Source organism: Lethenteron reissneri, chromosome 16 (assembly GCF_015708825.2).
Source record: "Lethenteron reissneri isolate LAM-NWPU_2019-01 chromosome 16, ASM1570882v1, whole genome shotgun sequence".
NCBI lineage: Eukaryota > Metazoa > Chordata > Hyperoartia > Petromyzontiformes > Petromyzontidae > Lethenteron > Lethenteron reissneri.
This window is the reverse complement of record NC_083794.1, coordinates 11,332,314-11,351,990: the sequence shown is the minus strand read 5'-3', so window position 1 is coordinate 11,351,990 and position 19,677 is coordinate 11,332,314. Positions and strand designations below refer to the sequence as shown.

Here is a 19,677-nt window from a genome sequence, read left to right as displayed (position 1 = left end):
AACACTTAGAACTATGATCCCTGCTAAAACACAGTACGGCCGACTAAAAACCCTTTGACAAGGCTCGAACATCGCAAAATGCATTTGTATGGTCCAGGAATTTCCATTGCGTGAAATATATTACAATTCCCGTAGATAGGTGTTGCTGAAATACATACTTCAAATCGTGATTGATAAGGGCTGCAGACATCCATCTTGGCACATACAACCAAGGGTCCACATTCCTTTTTGTCTTGTAAGCTATTTACCCTCACCATACCCAGTACAGTTCTGATGTCTGATGGCACGGGCAGTGCATACATTAAGCCGTCTATAGAATGTCAACTATGCCCCCACGTTCAGAGTTGTCGACGTTGAGGCCTTAAAACTAACATGGCTGCATGCTTGGATACGACATTGTCCAGGCCGTTATAAACGCTGCTTTATGTGCTGTAATATGCCGTGTGGAAAATAATCAAACTTGCAGAAGGCTACTTTTTAAGTCCATGAAATGTGAAAATAGCGATATTCTGTCAGAAAATGACTGTTTCAAACAAAAGCTCTTCAATACAGTGGACGGAAAATGTATCGCTTAGAGTCACGGATGACCTCGCTGAAATACGATGATGCATCCTTTTATTTGTTCTTATTCTTGAAGAAACTTCATAGCTACCATCGTGAATTATGACATTCTTTCACGGGATCTAAAGTACTGCAAATAGCCTCACAATTCCTGCGTTGAGTGCGAGACGTGAATTCATAATTTTCTCTCTGCTCGTGTGTTTTCTCTCTCTCTTAATCATCTATTGGTGACATGACAGGGATAGAAATTTGATCACTTCATCTCCACGGTGGGGATTCTCCTCTCTTTAACTTTCCCTTCCCCTGGCTGCCACTGTCGTTACCCTCACCCATGAGTCATTATCCCCTCTTACCATATTGTAATTTACACTGAGACCTCCTTTACCAGTGGCAAAATATAGTGATAGGTTTTTACCCTTTCAACTGGTACAAAAACTGACACCTTTATACAAGGCATCATGTTTACAATAACCACAACACAAGCAGTCAAAATGCAAACAAAAAGAAACAACTCTAAAAATGATATGCACTGTCCTTGAAGTTGATTGGTCCACACCCGAGACAGCTTTTCTTAGAGCCCAGTCTCCATTGGTGTTGGACCAGATGACACCAAAAGGCGTCAAAAGGCGTCATCTGGTTTGCATTTTGACTGCTTGTGTTGTGGTTATTGCAAACATGATGCCTTGTATAAAGGTGTCAGTTTTTGTACCAGTTGAAAGGGTAAAAACCTATCACCATATTGTAATTGTCAAGGTGATGCCTTCAATTTGTAAATGTTCTGAAATCCACGGCGCTCCTTCGTCCATCTCTCATCGTAAGCCTCTCCACGTATCATTGCACACTTTTCTATTGCAGTGCTAAATAGTCCCAATGTACTCCCTTATATATATACCTTCTAAAAGTAAAGTATACAATTGCCTGAAACCCCCCTGCACCCAATTAAAACGTGCGTCCTGGCTTTAATAACAGATCTCAGGCTTGAAAATATTTCTCACAAGAGGCATGTGTCTAAATAATGTAATGCTCTACTTGAAAAAATACCTTTAAGCACTGTGTACTGAACAGAAAGCATGCTATTGCTATAATCGGCAACAGGCATGCTCTATCCAACGCTAAATCGAGCGTTCTAAATATATTGGACTTTGACCGACCCCACTGGACATCTTTGAAAAAAGAGCTGTATCGCTCAGTGGGCCTTACCTGGTTAAAGTAAAATAAAAGTTCAGTTTAGTTGATTGACTTCTTCAGTTATGTCCTGTAATTAATTCTGCTTGGCATGCATTTCTGCTGATTGCATTATTTGAATGTGTGTATCTTGCTGTGATATTGTGTATTGACGAAAGTTGTGTAATATGTAAAGTTTAATCTGAACGAAAACTGTACTTGTGTAGTAGTACTTAGCCTCTTCTATCCTGCAACACAAATATATGCTCCGTCATCTTCATGTAGGGATGAATGTGGCAACAGATTACCCACTTTGTATGCAAATGTATCAAAAATATGTACGGTGTCGAACTTGAATTAGTCCCAAGTCATTTATGGATGCTTAATCTGATAAGTGGAACACTGCCTGAGGTGGTGCCCTGTATAAAGTTTGTTTGTACTATATATATTTATGCAATTCTCTAACATGTGTGTAAGTTATACAGTCATGGAATTGCTTCCCATAAACCATAACGGTGTGGCGCTATCACCAAACTTACAACCCAGGGCTTAAATTCTCAACGTTTTTTTTTTCTGGATCACTGGCAAACTGGAGTTGGCATGTAACTAGCAGCTGCGTCTGTAGCGAGAGGCATGTGGATATCATACCGGTCAACCCATACAGTTTACCCCTTTTCGTGTACTGGGAAATTGAGTTTTCAGGTCCATTCGGCAAACAGCCGTTTCAGTACGGGGAAATTATTTTTGTCTATTTGTTTGTGTTTCTCCCTTGTCATGGGATTTTGTAGGATGAACGTTGATATTTATAACAGCACAGGGTGACCAATAAGGTCTGACTTGTCTGTAATAAGGTAGGCACTGATAAAGGGTTGACAGGTATGGGATATATGCTGTGTCAATGTGCAGAAATATTTTCCATATCACAGCAACAGGTAAATTTATTGGGCCGAAGAATCCGCACAATGTTTCTTGGATCGTTTTCAATTAATCTGTTCAAGAGACAGAATAACTCACACCCGTCTGATTGGTCGTACGCCTTCATTGCGTGCATCCGTCGGTGATCTCATTCGATGCCAACGGGCACGTGATCGTATGAGCAGCAGCTTGTGTTGTGCGAGAGCCGTCTGTGTGTCGTGCCCGTGCCAAAATATGAATGTGTGCCTATGTGCACTGGGAACTGTGGAGCCACTGACCGTGAAGAGGGGATAAGAGAGAGCAATCCCGAGACCCACAGAATTCTGGCACTGTGCTCTCACACTTATAAACTAGACTGACGTTATTACGGACAGTTTAACAACTCGTAACGTTTCTTTGTGAATGTATATATATCTTTTTTTAAAGTTTCAATGAATTCCCAACGGGTCAAAGAAATGTATAATTTCGGCCATTTTCTTACATCCGTTTGTAAAAGCTGGCACACATCTACATGAGCAGCATTGCATCTGTAATTAGAGCATTTTACTTAGGTACATAAAAAAATACATTGGGCGTGTAATTTACCAATTTATTAATATTTTTTGGGATATTAATAACCAGTTATGGTAGCAGTATAAATAGACTCGTAAAGTATGTTTACTGTTAAAAAGTGTACCATCAACCCATTAAGGATTGTTGTATTAATGCTTATTAATATGAAACATACTAGGCTATACCTTTGACCCACGCACACTTGGACTGCTTTTGTTATTATTAATTGCCCTAATACAGTTACAGTCGTTCTCTTTTATTGCTTGTCTTATGTTGTAAGTATGCCGGGATCGTGACTGACATTTTTATTGGCGGAGCGCAGTTTGGGGTCACGGTTCAAGAGCTGCTGTAAGCAAGCCAGTACACGAGGCCTAGCGGTCGTCTCACACGTATATGGGAATATGCACGGCCGTCATCGTTGCCTCCTGCTGCCTTTGACCTATTTTTGTGCAAGAGTTGCGCGCCGAAACTGGGTGTTTTTTTTATTAAAGTAATTTTACAGGCCCAAAATGTCGCACGGCATGGCAACAAAACGGCACTGTCAAAGGTCGTGATGGATCGGAGTTTCGTGAATTGAGTGGGGATTTAAAAGGCGAGGGGAAAAGAGACCATGGCGGGGAATTCCAAGAGTCGAGCAGCGCGAGGGAATAAAACGGAAAGCGAAGCGTCGTGTCCTGCGGTGTTTGGTGGTTGCGTGCAGTATGGATGAGACGAAACAGATGGACTGTTAGACCGAGTTCTCAACATGGGTAGAGATTTCATGGTTACTGTTGTCAGCAGCGGGAACCATGGTAGTGAAGATAGAAGGATCCATAGCAAGCCAAAACCGCATTAAGATTCTTGACACGTAATAGATTTAGACACCTACAGAGCCTTTAAGTGTAATTTTTAAATACTTAATAATAATTATACATTTACAACGCGCCGCATGGTTATTTTCTCGCCCTGCAAGAGGAGGTACCACCGTCGAGTGGGAAAACGGTGGGAAAACGGTGAAGCCAGCACCAAATACCTCCCCAAGCTCTACAGTCCTCTGTATATTGAGGCGTTATCAGCCAGTTAACGAGTGTGAGCACGCAGAGAAAACCCACTTGTGTGACGGGGCAACCCGCTTAACCCATGCAGATGGGACAGGTAGATTCCACATATGCTGTGCCGCCATCTGACAAGCCGGGGTATGTGGCCCGTAGATGCTCGTAGGAAGGGAGTTTCGCAACATGTGTGTCGCACCAACGCTCGCCCCCACAGCGCTGAGTTAACAGGCGTGCACCACTTGTGCATTAAATGTACAATACGTAAAGTATACAGGGCAGAGAGAAAATGCAACCGTGCTTTTTATAGGGCACCGCTTCAGGCAGTGTTGGGCTTATAATTTTAAATATAAGTGGAAAATTTAAATTAGAACAAATCTTACTTATAGTGTCCTGTGATGCCATGATCGTCTGGTGTGCTGCCACCACAGTCATGTGTGATATCCTGTCCATAATTAAGGTTGTTTGGATTAAAACGCGTAAATATGTCGTTAAAGCCACCACAACCCCACATCCAATTAGTAAGGCTTGTCACGTGAACACACCAGTGAGTTGGAGAATAATCCCACAACATTTACAATTCGAATATGACTTTTCGCTGGTAATTACCACCGTGGATATGGCCCGGTTTGTATTCCTGGCGAGGTCCTTCCTGGTGCACGGATCAAACTATGGATGCCATCATGATATGTGCTTTGCTCTTTGTCCTGTGATTAAAACTATGCGTTTTATTTAACTGGGGAATATTGATTGAGCATGCACGTTAGTAACAAGGGTGGATTGTATTATTGGGTGGTTACTAACATTAGCCTATTGGCAAATTACAGGGAATGCAACCCATCTCATTTCATCAGATCTCTGAAGCTAAGCAGATTTTAGCCTGGATAGTGCTTGGATGTGGGATGCCCATGAACACAATGTTGTCAGAGGCGGATATACAGCTGTGCTATGTAGTGGGCAGCAGAGAGCAGTGCAGCGAAAACCACTGTTGTACTGTACTCCTACGCCCCCATACATATGTTCCTCGTTTTCAACCTACACTGATTATCGTGGTGAAGTAGGGTCAAATAACCCCCATGAACAGCATGGCGGTGAGAGGTATTTGTCCAGCAGTGCATTGGCGTAAGGGCTGTACACGTACATTGACGTAAATAATTTTAAACCGTAGAGAGGTTGTTGTGATATTGACAATGCTGTATAAAGTAGTGTACTCCATACTTACTGGAAGGTCTACCTACCATGTTGGCGAAGTGAGAATATTATGAATACCTTTCCCTTGATGCCATTATGACTGTATAATTGAGTAAATTTTTACGAAGCCAAAGTCAACTACTGGCGGAAGGATTGGAACATGGGGCAATAGTAAATTAGGAAAAATATTCAATTTTACCACATTGCTTCAATGTGTAATGTCTTCAGAAAATACTCACGCCGACACGTTGTAACAAGTCACCTTCTTACACTTTATTCACCTGTTCTTGCACCTGTTATAGGCACTACGATAACTATCTGTACGGTCACATATACTTAACTTCTCCCTGCTCTTATCTATTCTGAACCTCACTTATCCTGCTCTCAGTGACTCCGCACACAACATCTTCGCACTCAGCGACTCCGAACATAGCGTCTTCGCACTCAGCGACTCCGCACTCAGAGACTCCGCACACAGCATCTTCGCACTCAGCGATTCTACATACAGTGTCTTCGCACTCAGCTACTCTGCACACAGCGTCTTCGCATCTCCACTGCTGCCCTTACCTACGCTCCCTCAGACCCGCTCACCCGGCTGTCCCGGGTGGGGGGTTCAGCCAACACCCGCCCGGCGACGGCGTGACGGTTGAGGTCCCGCTGACGGCCGGAGCGGCAGCGGCGAGATGTCTTCACTCTTGGTTCCCGGCAACAACTCCCCTCGCTCACACACACTCCCGCTTATATCCCCCTGCTCATCCCGAGTCCTCACGTGCTGCCACTTAAGCTTCTACCAGGCCGACGGCAGTTGTCCCTTTAATCTCTTATCATCACCCCCCATCTCCTAGGCGCCAACCTGTTCAACCTCCGTTACACCCGCTTCTGCCCTTAACTATTGTCGGTTTGTCGTTGCAAACCTCATGTTGTAACGCGCACACCTGTTTGCCCTCCGTTGCACCCGCTTAACTGTGGGCACTGCGTATTTCTCACCCCTAAAAATGTAACAGTTTGGTGTAGCTGCCCCTTCTCTATGCGTAGATCCTTTTGATAGTTTATCTTTGCAAGACTGGTATGAGAATGGCAGCCAAAACAAGGAACAAGGCCAAGAGCATGACCACCATTGAGATGGAAGTGATGAGATCGACTCAAGTTTGAGAGAAAGATGGATTATGGCGTCCGGAAAACGTGACTGATTGTGACGAAGTTATTCATTCAGGAGTAGTTCAGTCATGGTTGATGATAACAATGAAGAGCACACTTCAGATATCTCAGGAAAGTTGGGTACATACTATAAGTACATTCGCAAGGCAACTGCACCTCCAAATTTCCCTAATTTTACCAGATGTCTTATAAAAATTAGCCTCTCGCTTTCAATCACCATCCACTCAAATGGGTTTCTTAAAACAAGTGCTGACACTGGCCCTAGCCGAGTATTTATACACCAACGTGCACATTACTGAGTAAATAAGCGCGCAGACACACGGGATGTGGATTCTCACTGAGCCATTCGGACAAAACCCATGCGACTCGTATGACTTCTCCGATACCGCTGCATAACTGTGGGAGTCGTTGGTTATTGTGTTGTTTGGAGGTTAGTTCGTTGGTTGTGGGGGGGCGGAGGGGAAATGTGCGGAGTGGCGTTTCCCAGGTTCTTTGGAAGGACAGGTGCATCCGGATGTTCTCAGGAGGCCGTGCCATGTGTGGAGAGAGAGAGAGAGACGGCTTCGTACTCTGGACGAAACGCCCACGCCCAATAATTTCTCACCTCACATCCGTTTTGTTTGCGTACGCACGATGTCTGCACTACGAATAATTTGCCTCGGGAGTCTGTCCTCCCAAGGCTTAACAATGCTAGCCATTGGTCTAAGTCAGGGGTCGGCAACCAAAATAACAAGAAGAGCCATTTCTTTCCAATTCGGTACAAAATTCAGTATTTCAAGAGCCGCAATGCATCTGAGTACATATTGTACATAAGTACATATTGTCAAGAAGCAGCCCGTAAAGAGCCGCATGCGGCTCCGGAGCCGTAGGTTGCCGACCCCTGGTCTAAGTGTAGCATGTGCACAGAGTGATACACGTACGATGCTGTAATGTAGTATGTTTGCTTTGTGAGGTTATATTTATTTAACTCCTTGTGTTATATGTAATCATTTGAGTGCTTTTCCCTGTGCCTCGACACAAGGGAAGGGAAAACATTTGTCTTACCTCTACTCTTTCTAAAGCTGGAATTCTGTTGTAAATTCTATTGTTTTTCCGGCTGCCCTTTTTCGTTTCCATTACCAATGGAAAATCATTTACTCTACCTTACCAACCTTGGGCGGCTCTTCAGCTCAAGTCTAAAAATGGGCACAGTTCAGTGTGAGATACCATTAACATTGTGTGTTAACCAGCTGTTAATACAGATTCATATAAACACATGTGAAATACATTGACTCGTAATAATGTCGTATTAAATCACAAGTAATAATAATGGTGCCGTTTTCTCAAAGTGTGTCATCTGTGTACATCATGTGTTTATTTTTTTCCTGGCAAAAACGCTGTCGGCAGTTAGTAGATAACTCGTAAAAAATATATATTCCACGGCCCGTGCGTACGTGCATACACGTGACCATGAAATAATTTAAAAAGCATAACAGAAAAATTAAACCACTCTCATACCTCATCCAACTGATTACCACCCACGCATGTATAGAATCTTATGACTCATGCAGGTCATTCTACATATATCATACAAACAATTGGCTACTGTCCCAAGCTTGAGAGTACACGAACAAACTACCATTATAGAACTACCATTATTGTTGTGTACGTTTCCCTATCAGCACCTATGGGTTTTTTTACACACACACATATGTAACAAAAACTACTCTACCCCACTGTTTACAGCACGCAAGCTTAAGAAGCAAGGCCGGGTAAAGGGAGAGAACCAGCGCAGTCCAGCGTCCTCCACAGCCACCACCTCGTCTGCCACCCCGCAACCCTCCAGCAACTCGACGGCCGTGGCCACGTTCTCGCCACCGCCGACCGGAGAGCCCATCTTCTCGCCCACGCTCATCGCCATCCTGCAGGCGATCGAGCCCGAGGTGGTCATGTCCGGCTACGACAACACGCGGTCCCAGACCACCGCCTACATGCTGTCGAGCCTCAACCGCCTCTGCGACAAGCAGCTCGTGTCCATTGTCAAGTGGGCCAAGTCTCTACCAGGTACTGGGGTGGGGGGGAGGGGAGTGGCCCTATGCTTGTGTGTTTTCGCTTCGCTTGAACCCCCGTGCTGTGAAGCAACGCCAGTGTTCCTTGTCCTGCTTGGAGTGTGGTGGTCGTACGTACGTACGTATGTTGAACTTCTTTTGCACCTTGTGTAGCCAACCGTGCTAATATACCATATAAGCATGCAAAACTAAATTTCGTTCATTCAGCTGTATTGGCCGTGCAATTGATCATGCCACCGTTGCAAGGGCTATCATTAAGCGCCCTGACATTAGATCCCCCGAGTTTTGGCGTTAAATCATCCTTCTAACGCTTGGGTTGGTTCATCTTTGTCCCACAGGTTTCCGAAACCTGCACATCGACGACCAGATGGTGTTAATCCAGTACTCATGGATGGGCCTGATGTCATTTGCCATGAGCTGGAGGTCCTTCCAGCACACCAACAGCAAGCTGCTCTACTTTGCTCCTGATCTGGTTTTTGATGAGTAAGCATTCTTTACTCGACAGTGTACTTTGAATCTACGAGCTCGCCGATCCCATGAATGATGTCGCTCTTAGACGGGTATTCTGCACGTGTGAAATACCGAAGTCGAACGCAAAGGCGCCTTATACATTTACAGGACTGCACGGTTCCGTAATTGTGTTGGGAGGTTTTTATTAATTTTGTTTTTCTAGAGTACGCTCAGAGCAAGATTGGCCTACAAATGTTGAAACTTTATTTTGAAAAACGTCTTTTACTACCTTTGTTTCAACTGTGCAATGACCATGATTTTATTCAATTATTTGCACAGTCTGTGTTGCTGTGCACGATGTGATATCATGTGCATTAATGTGTTATATACCGGAATAAATAGGAGCGCGGAAAGTGATGAGCATACAAATGCATCGATTTGTACAGGTTGAGCCTCATACTGATGCCGTCATTAAGCACTGGGGCTGCCATGACAACCTGTTGTCTTAATTATAATCATTATTTGTAGGGAGTTTTTAGGCATTAACGCAAAGTCCTTTTGTACGAAAACAGAATGAAACGTGCTATTTAAAAATATGGAAACGGAATCAATACCCCCCCCCCCCATAATGCGTTGTGGTAGTCATTCGTTACAGGTGTTTTTTTAAAGTATTGAACATTGTCTTCACTTGAGTACATTTGAGAGCAATATTGACCTTCACACGGTAAACTGAAAATACATGCTTCCCTCTTTTCTCTGAATCAACGCCAATGGCACATCATCAGCCCGTGTGCTGTTCTTGGAACTTACATAATCTATTTTTTTACATTTCTGGTTCATTTGGTATACACGAAATGTGAATAATGTAATACATTTGAAATGTTAGAATGCAATACAATTGCGTTTCTATCGCGTCTAAAATGGAGTCTCATCTGGACACTTCACACACAAAAATGAAAGGTAACAGGTTAGCAGGAATTGTACCAATACATCATTATCAAATGTGGTCTCTGGCATAATTGGTATCTTATTATCAATGATGACAGTAAATATCTAAAAATTCAAAGCAAATATATTATTATATCCACTTACAAGGCTCAATCTGTTGACGACAAGTGCGCAAGCGTTGAATGTACAATATCTAGCGGCACTCATCAATACATTAATCAACACTCTTGTTGTAAATTTAGATTTAAAGCTTTCGTGACTGCAGGGTTTCATAGTCTTGGTTCTTTCGGTAAAGTCACATAGAAGGGAAATAAAAAAATAATATAAACTAATAAAAATTATCACGACGTTTCGACTGCAACACAAGCAATCATCATCAGGTGTGAAATCCACAGCAAGAAAATTTTGGAGGGAAAAAAATCTAATTTTCTTGCTGTGGATTTCACACCTGACGACGTTGCAGTCGAAACGTCGTGAGAAATGTTATTGTTTAATATATTTTTTTCCCTTCTATGTGACTTTACCAAAAGAACCAAGAATATACTCTTGTTTTAGTTTGTATTACATGTATAAAATAATACCGTATTGTATTTTCATAACAGATTAACACCTAAATGTCATGCACAATGCCACTTGGTTATAAAATAAACCCACTCTTTTATAGTGGCCTTTTCTATATATTATCACACATTTGGCGTCCTCTGGTCTAACACAGTTTTGAGACTAGGCTCAAAAGAAAGCAGTCTCTGGTGTGGACCAATCAGTTTCAAAGACAATGCATATATTATCAGAGTATAAATCTTGACTTAAAGCTTTCGTGACTGCATGAATTCATATTCTTTGGGTCTTTCGGTAAAGCCACGTATATTGAACAAATAATAATATAAATAACAATATCACGATGTTTCGATCGCAACACAAGCAATCGTCATCAGGTGAAAAATATCGCGAGAGAGCTGCTGAGTGTTATTTTTTTTATTTGTTCTATCTACGTGGCTTTACCGAATGGACCCAAAGAATATTATCAGTGTTTTTTGTTTGCATTCTGACCACAAGTATTGTGGTTAATGCAGACATGTTTGCTTGTAAAAGGTTTCAGCTTGGTGTTCTAACATCTTAACACATATTTGCAGTCACGAAAACTTCTAATCTAATCTTAAAACCTGTTTGTTGCCAGAAAAAAGGGGAAAACCTCTTCTCATTGGTTAAACGTATTTAAAACATTAGTATATGTAAGAATAGTTAAATACACAAAAGTAAACCACACCTTGAATTTAATCCAAATTCTACTTAAGTGACTTCGCAATTGTTGAACTTTTTGTCATTTAAAGAACAAAGAAGGCTTAAAGTCATATTTTGTAGCAACAAGTTTATACTTTTCAACTCAAATTAATCTTGTCTAGCCTGAATCTTGCACATCACAATTATTGTTGAACAAACTTTAATCTTTCTTACTAGCAATCCTAACGACAAATATTAAAATCTTATGTCGGATCAACTTAGAGCAAATATTAATTTTTTTGGTAGAAACGGGTGTGCACAATAAATCTGAAATTGTGGACTGGCATCCTGCTGCCTTTCAACAGGTTCTTATTTAAATAACCTATTAAATGTTCCAGTTATTTCGGTTGCTCTTACATTTAATACTCTAGCAGCTTGCTTAAAGGTGTGTCTGAAAAAATTATACATTACTTATTGTCAGTATACGTGAAAACATTGTGTTCTGCTTACAATTTGGTCCTGCAGTGTTCATTTATCTAGCTTTTTTTATAGCTAGTAGTTAAACAAATGTTGGTTGTTACATCATCTACAGGGTTTGGAGAGGGAAAAAAACCCACGCTATTTGGTCTTTATTCTCTGTGGCATGCAAAAATATTTTGGGTTTTTTTGTTCACTTTCTCAATGGTTCAGCACTTTGAAATTCGCTTGAGGCGTGACATTGACCGCTGATTATTCCTGTTAATTCTGAGTCAATTGAAAGACCTGATACGTTGAAACGGTACTTGACCAAGATAGTGAACAATTCCTTACATACATTGTATCATTTTCTAAAGAGGCCTTGGTATAATGAGTACTATTTCGACTTCACAAGAGTTCTTAAGGATACCACTCTTCAAAAAAAATACTAAGCCACCAATCTTTCCCTTACCACCCCTGTTAAGCTGAATTATCTTTAATTTGAGATAGCCTTATTTCATCCTATAATTGCCACTGTTTTTCCTTGGTATTTTTCTCCCCACATTTTAAGCCATTCAATATAGATTATTTATAGATTCTATTACTGAACGTATCTGAAAACACATTCCCAACTGTTACTGATATTGGCACCGTTTGTAGATAATTACAATATTTAGTATTCTTTGTTTTTGTGACATTAGATTTCTCACAGACATCCCATGCTATCTCCCATACTATATTCTTGTGAAGTGTTATGGCAAATTACACCCGACACGTAATAATGTGCCCTTGAATGGCACATTTATTCAAGACTCGGCAACCGATGTCAGTTTAAATAAAATGTTCGGGCTTTGTTCTGTAAACTCAGGAAGGAGTGTCAGTCAGGCCGGGTTTTGCACTTGTGTATGTCACGGACATCGTAGAGGGATCGTTGCTTGTGTTTATTTACTTGGAAAATTTTAATTGCCGATGACGTTCGGGGTAGCCACGGTGGGCATTAGCGTTTATTCTCAAAACGTGTTGAAGTTGTCGAGGATGCGTGGGCTTTTTCAAAACTCGAAATGTTTCAATCTTGATTTGAAGCTTTCGTGACTGCAGGCATCCATACTCTTTGGTTCTTTCGGTAAAGTCACGTAGATAGTTTATTTTATTTCTAACTACGTGACTTTACCGAAAGAACCAAAGAGTATCGAAATGTTTCCTTACGGCAGTCTGCGACATGCTCCAGTCTCCGTTTTGGTAAACCCCATTGTGTGTCTCAGCACTACCAGACATCTACAAAGCAAAAATTTGCGCTTCCCCGTGGCATTACCGCTGCAAACAGCGATGTCCATGTTACTTCAGCTCTGCCAAGCCTCCCTGGGTGACTTAGGATTTCTGGATCCCATTGACCCAGAAATGTTCTCAGCTCCTCCAACCACGAGGTAGTTGTCAGTGTTCAAATAATCGGAATCTGTTCAAATGAGCGAATGGTAAAAAAAAAACACATTTTGTAGCCTGCAACCTTAAATTCTCTTGCCTTCGGGGGCCTGCTAAGTGCGCGAGGTTTGAGGGGGAGGGGGAGGGCCAATGCAGCAGCGCTAGACGTTGCGTTACAGCAACAACGCCACGTCCGTCGCGATGGCCGATTGCCCATTGCTTTCCTCGCCACAATCGGCTCATGAGGTTGAGAGAGGCCCAACCAGAGGTCGCAACCGGGTACCCGATACCCGGCTACCCATACCCGGCCGGGTACGGGTAGCCGTTTGCGACCCTGGTGCGGCCGGATACGGGTAGGCCGTGAGTCACTGGTGAGTAACCGTTTGTCACTCATTTCGGGTAGGGTACGGGTACGGGTAGGGAACGGGTACCCGTACCGGTACCCATTTGCGACCCTGGTGCGGCCGGGTACGGGTAAGGAATCAAAACCCGTTTGCGACCTCTGGGCCCAACTTGGAACCAGCAGAGAGTGGAAGTTTAACCCCCCCTCCCCCCCGGATCGTGTTTACTCAGTTGTCGATTAGACCTTGGACGATGGCCGTGGGATTGCTTCGTAAATGGGGAGAAGCGCAGATCCCAGGATTCTCCTCCAGGCTGCTTCAGGAGAGGGGGGGGGGGTGGAGGCTGTGAACATATTTGCGTGTTTCCGGCGTAGCAAATTCGTTTTTGCATTTCCCCACATTCAATTGGTTCCCATCTTCTCTACCCCTTAATCACAACACTTATTTCCCCGTAAGCTGTAACCAAAAAGAGAGGTGTGAGGGTGAGTAGCATGTAAACAGCTGCCTATGATAACCAGGCCTGGCGTAATTGGTCTAAAGCCTGGTTTATAATTTATACGACTATAACGTGTACGCCGCTGTTTTTGACCAGTCACAAACTGTGTAGACGCCCCTGCGTACTGTGGCGGGAATACATTGTTGCGTGCTTGTGCGCGTGTGCCCGCAGGACACGCATGCAGCAGTCGGCGATGTATGAATTGTGCGTAGAAATGAGGCAAGTCTCGGAGGACTTCATGAAGTTGCAAGTCACTTCAGAGGAGTTTCTGTGCATGAAAGCCATCTTGCTCCTGAGTACTGGTAAGTGATCCACTTGAGGGGTATTCTTTTTACAAAGAGGCAATTGCTGAATGTGGAAGACGTAATTCAGCGCCCATTACCAGGAAGCATTGAATATGTTGCTGAGAAAATGCATTTCTTCTTGTTTTCAGTCGCGTAGAATATTTTTTGGATTGTATGTATGTTGAACTTATTTTGCTTCTAATGGAGGTAGCATTTTGCCATAGAGCAGACCTCCTACGCCTTGAATGTGTGTAATATTAATATGTAGCTTCATCAATAACCACATTATTTGAAGTATATTTTTACATACACAATTCTAAGAAAAGCTAACATAAGGAGCAAGATGCAAATAACAGAGGATAATAAAGAAAACTTGATTAAAACACGTTTTACTATTTCAGAGTAAAATCTTTATTTTAATAATATGTTTAATGTAACTTAATTAATTGTAGCAAGAGTTGGAAGCCATTTGTCACTTAACAATGATTCACATGTAGGTTGATGCATTTAATTCAATGTCCTGCCATCACTTATTTTACCCCAGAGTATAATTAATTCGTATTGAACTGCTTTACATATTTCTAAAATCTTATATTGGTCTTCATCCCACTCTAGAGTAACTACCGCATAAAAAAATTTTATGGTTAACATCTCAATATAATCTCAAAAGTATATACATCTGCCAAAGTCAAAGGCGTATTTTTTATACTCCTTAATTCGATGACCAATTCATATCTGTTCGCTTTATTTAATAATTGAAAATATTGACAGATATACTTATTTTATTTTTTCAAACACGCTGTCAATGTGTGTGTGTGTAGTCACTGCACAGGTAGCTTAGCTTGCTGGTTTACACTTGCGAGGGCTTGGTATCACATGGGTGTGAATTTGATACAGCCTTGGATCACACGCCGAATCCTTTTCCCAACAAGGATGGTAATGTCATGCTTTCCATGGATCTTCAGTGAAGCCAATCAACTTTAAGGTGATGAGGTGTGCGCTGGTTCGATTTATTTTTTTACTTTAAGATAACTTAAAAAAATCGAGACTCCACCTTCAGTGCTGATGGCCGTTTACCGTTGGCAACGGTCGATTTGATAATTGGTTCTTTACCCTTCTATCTGGCAACAAAACTGACACCTTTTTGCAAGGAGTCATGTTTGCATAGACCGCAATACCTGCACATAACTCTGATAATGTGCACATTATCAGAGTTATGTTCTTTTGTTTGTATTATGACTGCAGGTATTGCGGTCTATGCAAACATGACTCCTTGCAAAAAGGTGTCAGTTTTGTTGCCAGATAGAAGGGTAAAGAACCAATTATCATATTTTTACTGGCAAATGAGGTCCCCATAGTGAACAGTCGATTTGTTTTCACAGTCACGACGGGATTGATACGTTTTTGTTTTTAGGCTTGTGAACAACTTGTATTTCAGTAATTGGTAACAATAAGAGTGCTGTGGTTTGCTTCATTTAATTTTTCGAAATGACCCATAAATACCGTCGAGGTTAGGGATGGTTAATGAAACGACCCATTTCCCTGAAGAGTGTTTTGACGCTGCTCATCTCCGTTGGTGGTACAGAGGTAGTGGTTGAAATTGATATACCAACGGTAGGAATCGTGCACTTGCGATGAACAAAACAAAAAGTCGACAAACATTGTCAATATCACGTTCAAAATAAATAATTGTGTTGCGCAAATAGGTTGTACTCATTAAAACGCCTCGGTTCAGTTCATGCACGTTTCATTACATCGAAATTCACTACATAAATCAGCTGACATTTTGCTTGTCCAACGTTTCTGTTTGATGTTTGAACATCTTAACACCTGTTTTATTGCCAGAAAGGGTAAAACCTATTCTTATTTTTCATATTATGATACTGGCAAAAAAGATCCCATTTTTTTCAGCTAGTGTTTGGAATTTCGGCAGAAAGCATTCTAAGCTTACTAATCATTTAACCTTTATAAAGTGGAAGTGCATCCCAATTAGATTAAAAAATATATATATATGATTTTGTTTCTATAATATTTGAAGCAAAAAGCTGTGGTGTGCCAAAACCACTTAATGTCAGAAAATAACACCATTGAATTTGCTCAAGTCTTTTCATTCAGTTAGTTTAAACCCCATCGTCGTTTTAATGCAGAGGAAAAATGAAACGCCTATTTGATACCTCCTTGTAAGATGTAAATTGCTCGGGAATGCAACAGTGCAACCGCGTCTAATTTGGCACCAACATTACCGTAATAAACAGTGTGTATATAAAAAAAAAAATCTGAGATATGGCCAAGGAGAAGGGTGACCTTGTTATTTATAGTCTGGAATGAAAAGGGGCGGGCGGGCGGACGGGGGGGGGGAGAGTGGCAAATTAGAGAGTGCAAGAGGTGCCGGCGTCTGGCCAGCTGGCAGTAGCCACCCACGCACAGGGAATGAATCCAACAAAGGTGGTGTACAGAGAGCGCAAGGCCCCCACCAAAACAAGTTGCGAGGTTCTTCAAAAAACCCGACATTCAACTCGGAACTGCTTTACATGCACGGTCATGCTTTTCCCACAAGAATTAGGGTTGTCGGGGTATAGAGAGGATAACGGGATGCATTGTCGTCGGCCGTGGTAAATCCACTGCTGGATGAGTGCTTCCCAACTCCACTGCCCTCAGTCCATCGTTGGGCCAAAATAAATTATGTACTTTTCAGTCTTGGCATTTGTCAAAGCGTACGTAAAAAAGCAGATAGTTGTCAGCAAAAGGTAGCTGTGAAAAGTTTTGTTTAAAATCTTTATGCATTTTTTTGAACAAAGCAAGGTTTCTGTTGATGTACAATACTATGAGCTTGAAGTGGATTTACCAGCGGAATCAAGAGGACAAGGGCCATGCCTAAGATGTGGACTTCCCTGACTTTCTGGCTAACTTTATGGCTGATTGACAGTGAAGGAATTTAATGGGGGATAAGCCTCCTTCTCTCACTTAGTAAATTCAACGGTCTGAGGGAATGTCTTCTCTACGAGATCATCTTAATATAATCCCCCGTGAGCAATGTGTATAATCGCTATAATCTGCAGCCATATATTGACGATGACTTTCTATATGTAGGCATTATGAGGGGGTTGTTGACACACCATATATTGGAGTGACTCATAAAAGCATATGGAAGTAAAACTCCACATGCAAACATGTACAAATATATTTTTTTAAATTGTCAATCGGCCTTTGTTCTTTCCAAGCAAGTGAACTCTGGACCGGTTTCGACCTTGTGGGTCTCATCAGCATAGTTAATCAAGCTTGTTTAACTAATGCTTGTTGTAAAGATGCATGTTCGGTATGTAGATAGTGACCTCGTTCTTTAAGGTCAATATACTTTTCTGAAGCGGTTCAACAAAACAAATATGTGCTGCTTTTATTCTATTAACGCTCGCCACAAAGCAGTAATTGATTACACAATTGCCAGCGTCTATTCCTATAAGTTATATTGCAAAGGCTATGAGGAAATGTATGAGCTCACTAATGTTTATCAGTTCGGTTAACATGAAGTGTCAGTGGCCTGAAACAATATGAAGGGAAATTGTTCAAGAGCCTAATCCCTTCAGAATGAATGCTTATTAGACTAAGACAGTGGTCAAGCAAAATCGGTAATTGAGCGTAAAATGTGGACTCGTGGAGTGCAGTAAAATGCTAAACATGTGAGATTTAGATATGCAGTAAGCTTGTTGGATAATTCGAAACACATGTGCCTGAGGGTAACAGACCATGTGAACATTCAAATTGCAAAAAGAAAGCCTCTGTGATCCCTTGTAACTGCTGATTGGTGATAGGGATGGTATTTTACCTTGCAATGTTTTGTCAAATACAAAGGGGGAAATGGTTAATACATGATCATATTTACATAAATTCATATTGTGGGATTGGACCGTATGTGCTACGACATTGGAGATCGGCCCATATGTTTGGAGTGAATAACACATTAGTGTGTAAAAAAGCAAGCAGCCTTTGGCTATTATGCAAAAACCATCGGCAGTTCCTAATGCATTGCATTGTGGTCCTCTTGTTTTAGGTCACTGTCAAAATTAATTTCAGCTAATGTGTGACAAAGAAAGACAACTGTGGCACAGGTTTGTCCTTAGCAGGACTCATTGGCACAGTATAGTCACCAATACGCACTGATCTAAAGTCTACCTCTGGGAAATATATATAGTCCCCAGTTATACACACACACACACTATGGTGCTTATCAGCTTGGCTAATGCCAACAATCATCAGATCTGTAAAATGACGAGAAGAAACCATTGCAGAAGAAAAAATAGCATTTCTGAATTATGCAAAAAAAACCATCAGCAGTTCCTGAAAATTGCATTGTGCTCTTTAGTTTGGTCACTATCAAAATAAATGTAAGCTATTGGAAACAACTAACAAGAACTTATGGTTTTTCGTCTTGCACGATTTGTTTTGTTTGCATGAGATTTTCCCGTCATTTACAGATGGGTTACTGTTTGGAATCGGCCAATTCAACAGGCCCCATAGGTTAGATGTTTTGGAGTTAGATCCTGATCTGCACCAAAGCATCTATTATTAAGAATCAAAATACCAGCCATCTCAGATTTGCTGATGACACAGTCATTGTAACAAAAAAACCGAATGTAAATTAATTACAGGAAATTATTTAAGAACTTAATGAAAAAGACTGCAAAGTAGAGCTCTAGGTAAATATAGTCAAATTAAACGTGCATTAAAAGGTCACTAAACTAATGCACATATTTGTCTAGCTATAGTGTTGTAGCTAAAGGTGGATAGGGATCAAGATGATGAAATACAGGTGAGTGAAAGTAGATTTGAGTGCTTTTTTGGGGACGCATTGTGGCACCAAGAAAACATTTTCTAATCGGTGTACGCAGAGAAGCTTGGAGGGGGTGCACGCTTTAAAACAACACTGAGGGACCGAAAGAGAGGGGGCACTTGAATCGGAGCGAGCACAAGTTTGAGACGTCGTATTGACTGGGGCCTGGGCATAAGGCGACGAAGGGGGATGACTGATAATGGAGTGAGTGTGTAAGGAGCTAGGGTGAATTCACGTTTCACAGACCGTGAGGGCATGGCGATGGCTTGCGGAGGCTTTCAACTAGCAGTGGATTATGATGATGGTAATGATGATGATATTTAAAAACGTTATTTAATTGGTTTTACGGTGAAACAAGTCTTTTCAGTTGAAAAGTAAAATACGTAATTTTCAGGCAAATGATTTTTTTTTTGGGTAGATAAAATGTTCAAACTGGAAATTTAACGGTCATTATTTTCCCTCATATGTTTTGACATGAGGTTATTTTAGTAAAATTGTAATATTGCCAATCATTTAGAGGACACCTGATTTGTCTTTCTTAGCCAAATTCAATTAAATTTCATCCCAAGGGTATGCTATGCACCCAAACCAAATTAATCTATAGTGCTTATAAG

At 41.5% G+C, this 19,677-nt stretch overlaps 1 protein-coding gene across 3 annotated transcripts in view; it reads left to right on the top strand.

The window, feature by feature from the left end:
- NR3C2 (nuclear receptor subfamily 3 group C member 2) overlaps positions 1 to 19,677 on the top strand; it is an 88,766-nt gene that overhangs the window by 44,248 nt on the left and 24,841 nt on the right. For all 3 annotated transcript variants that reach the window (XM_061552405.1, XM_061552404.1, XM_061552406.1), the window contains 3 exons: positions 8,298 to 8,615; positions 8,959 to 9,103; positions 14,123 to 14,253. In XM_061552405.1, the coding sequence (XP_061408389.1) occupies positions 8,298 to 8,615; positions 8,959 to 9,103; positions 14,123 to 14,253 (594 nt within the window). The remainder of the gene's footprint in view (positions 1 to 8,297; positions 8,616 to 8,958; positions 9,104 to 14,122; positions 14,254 to 19,677) is intronic.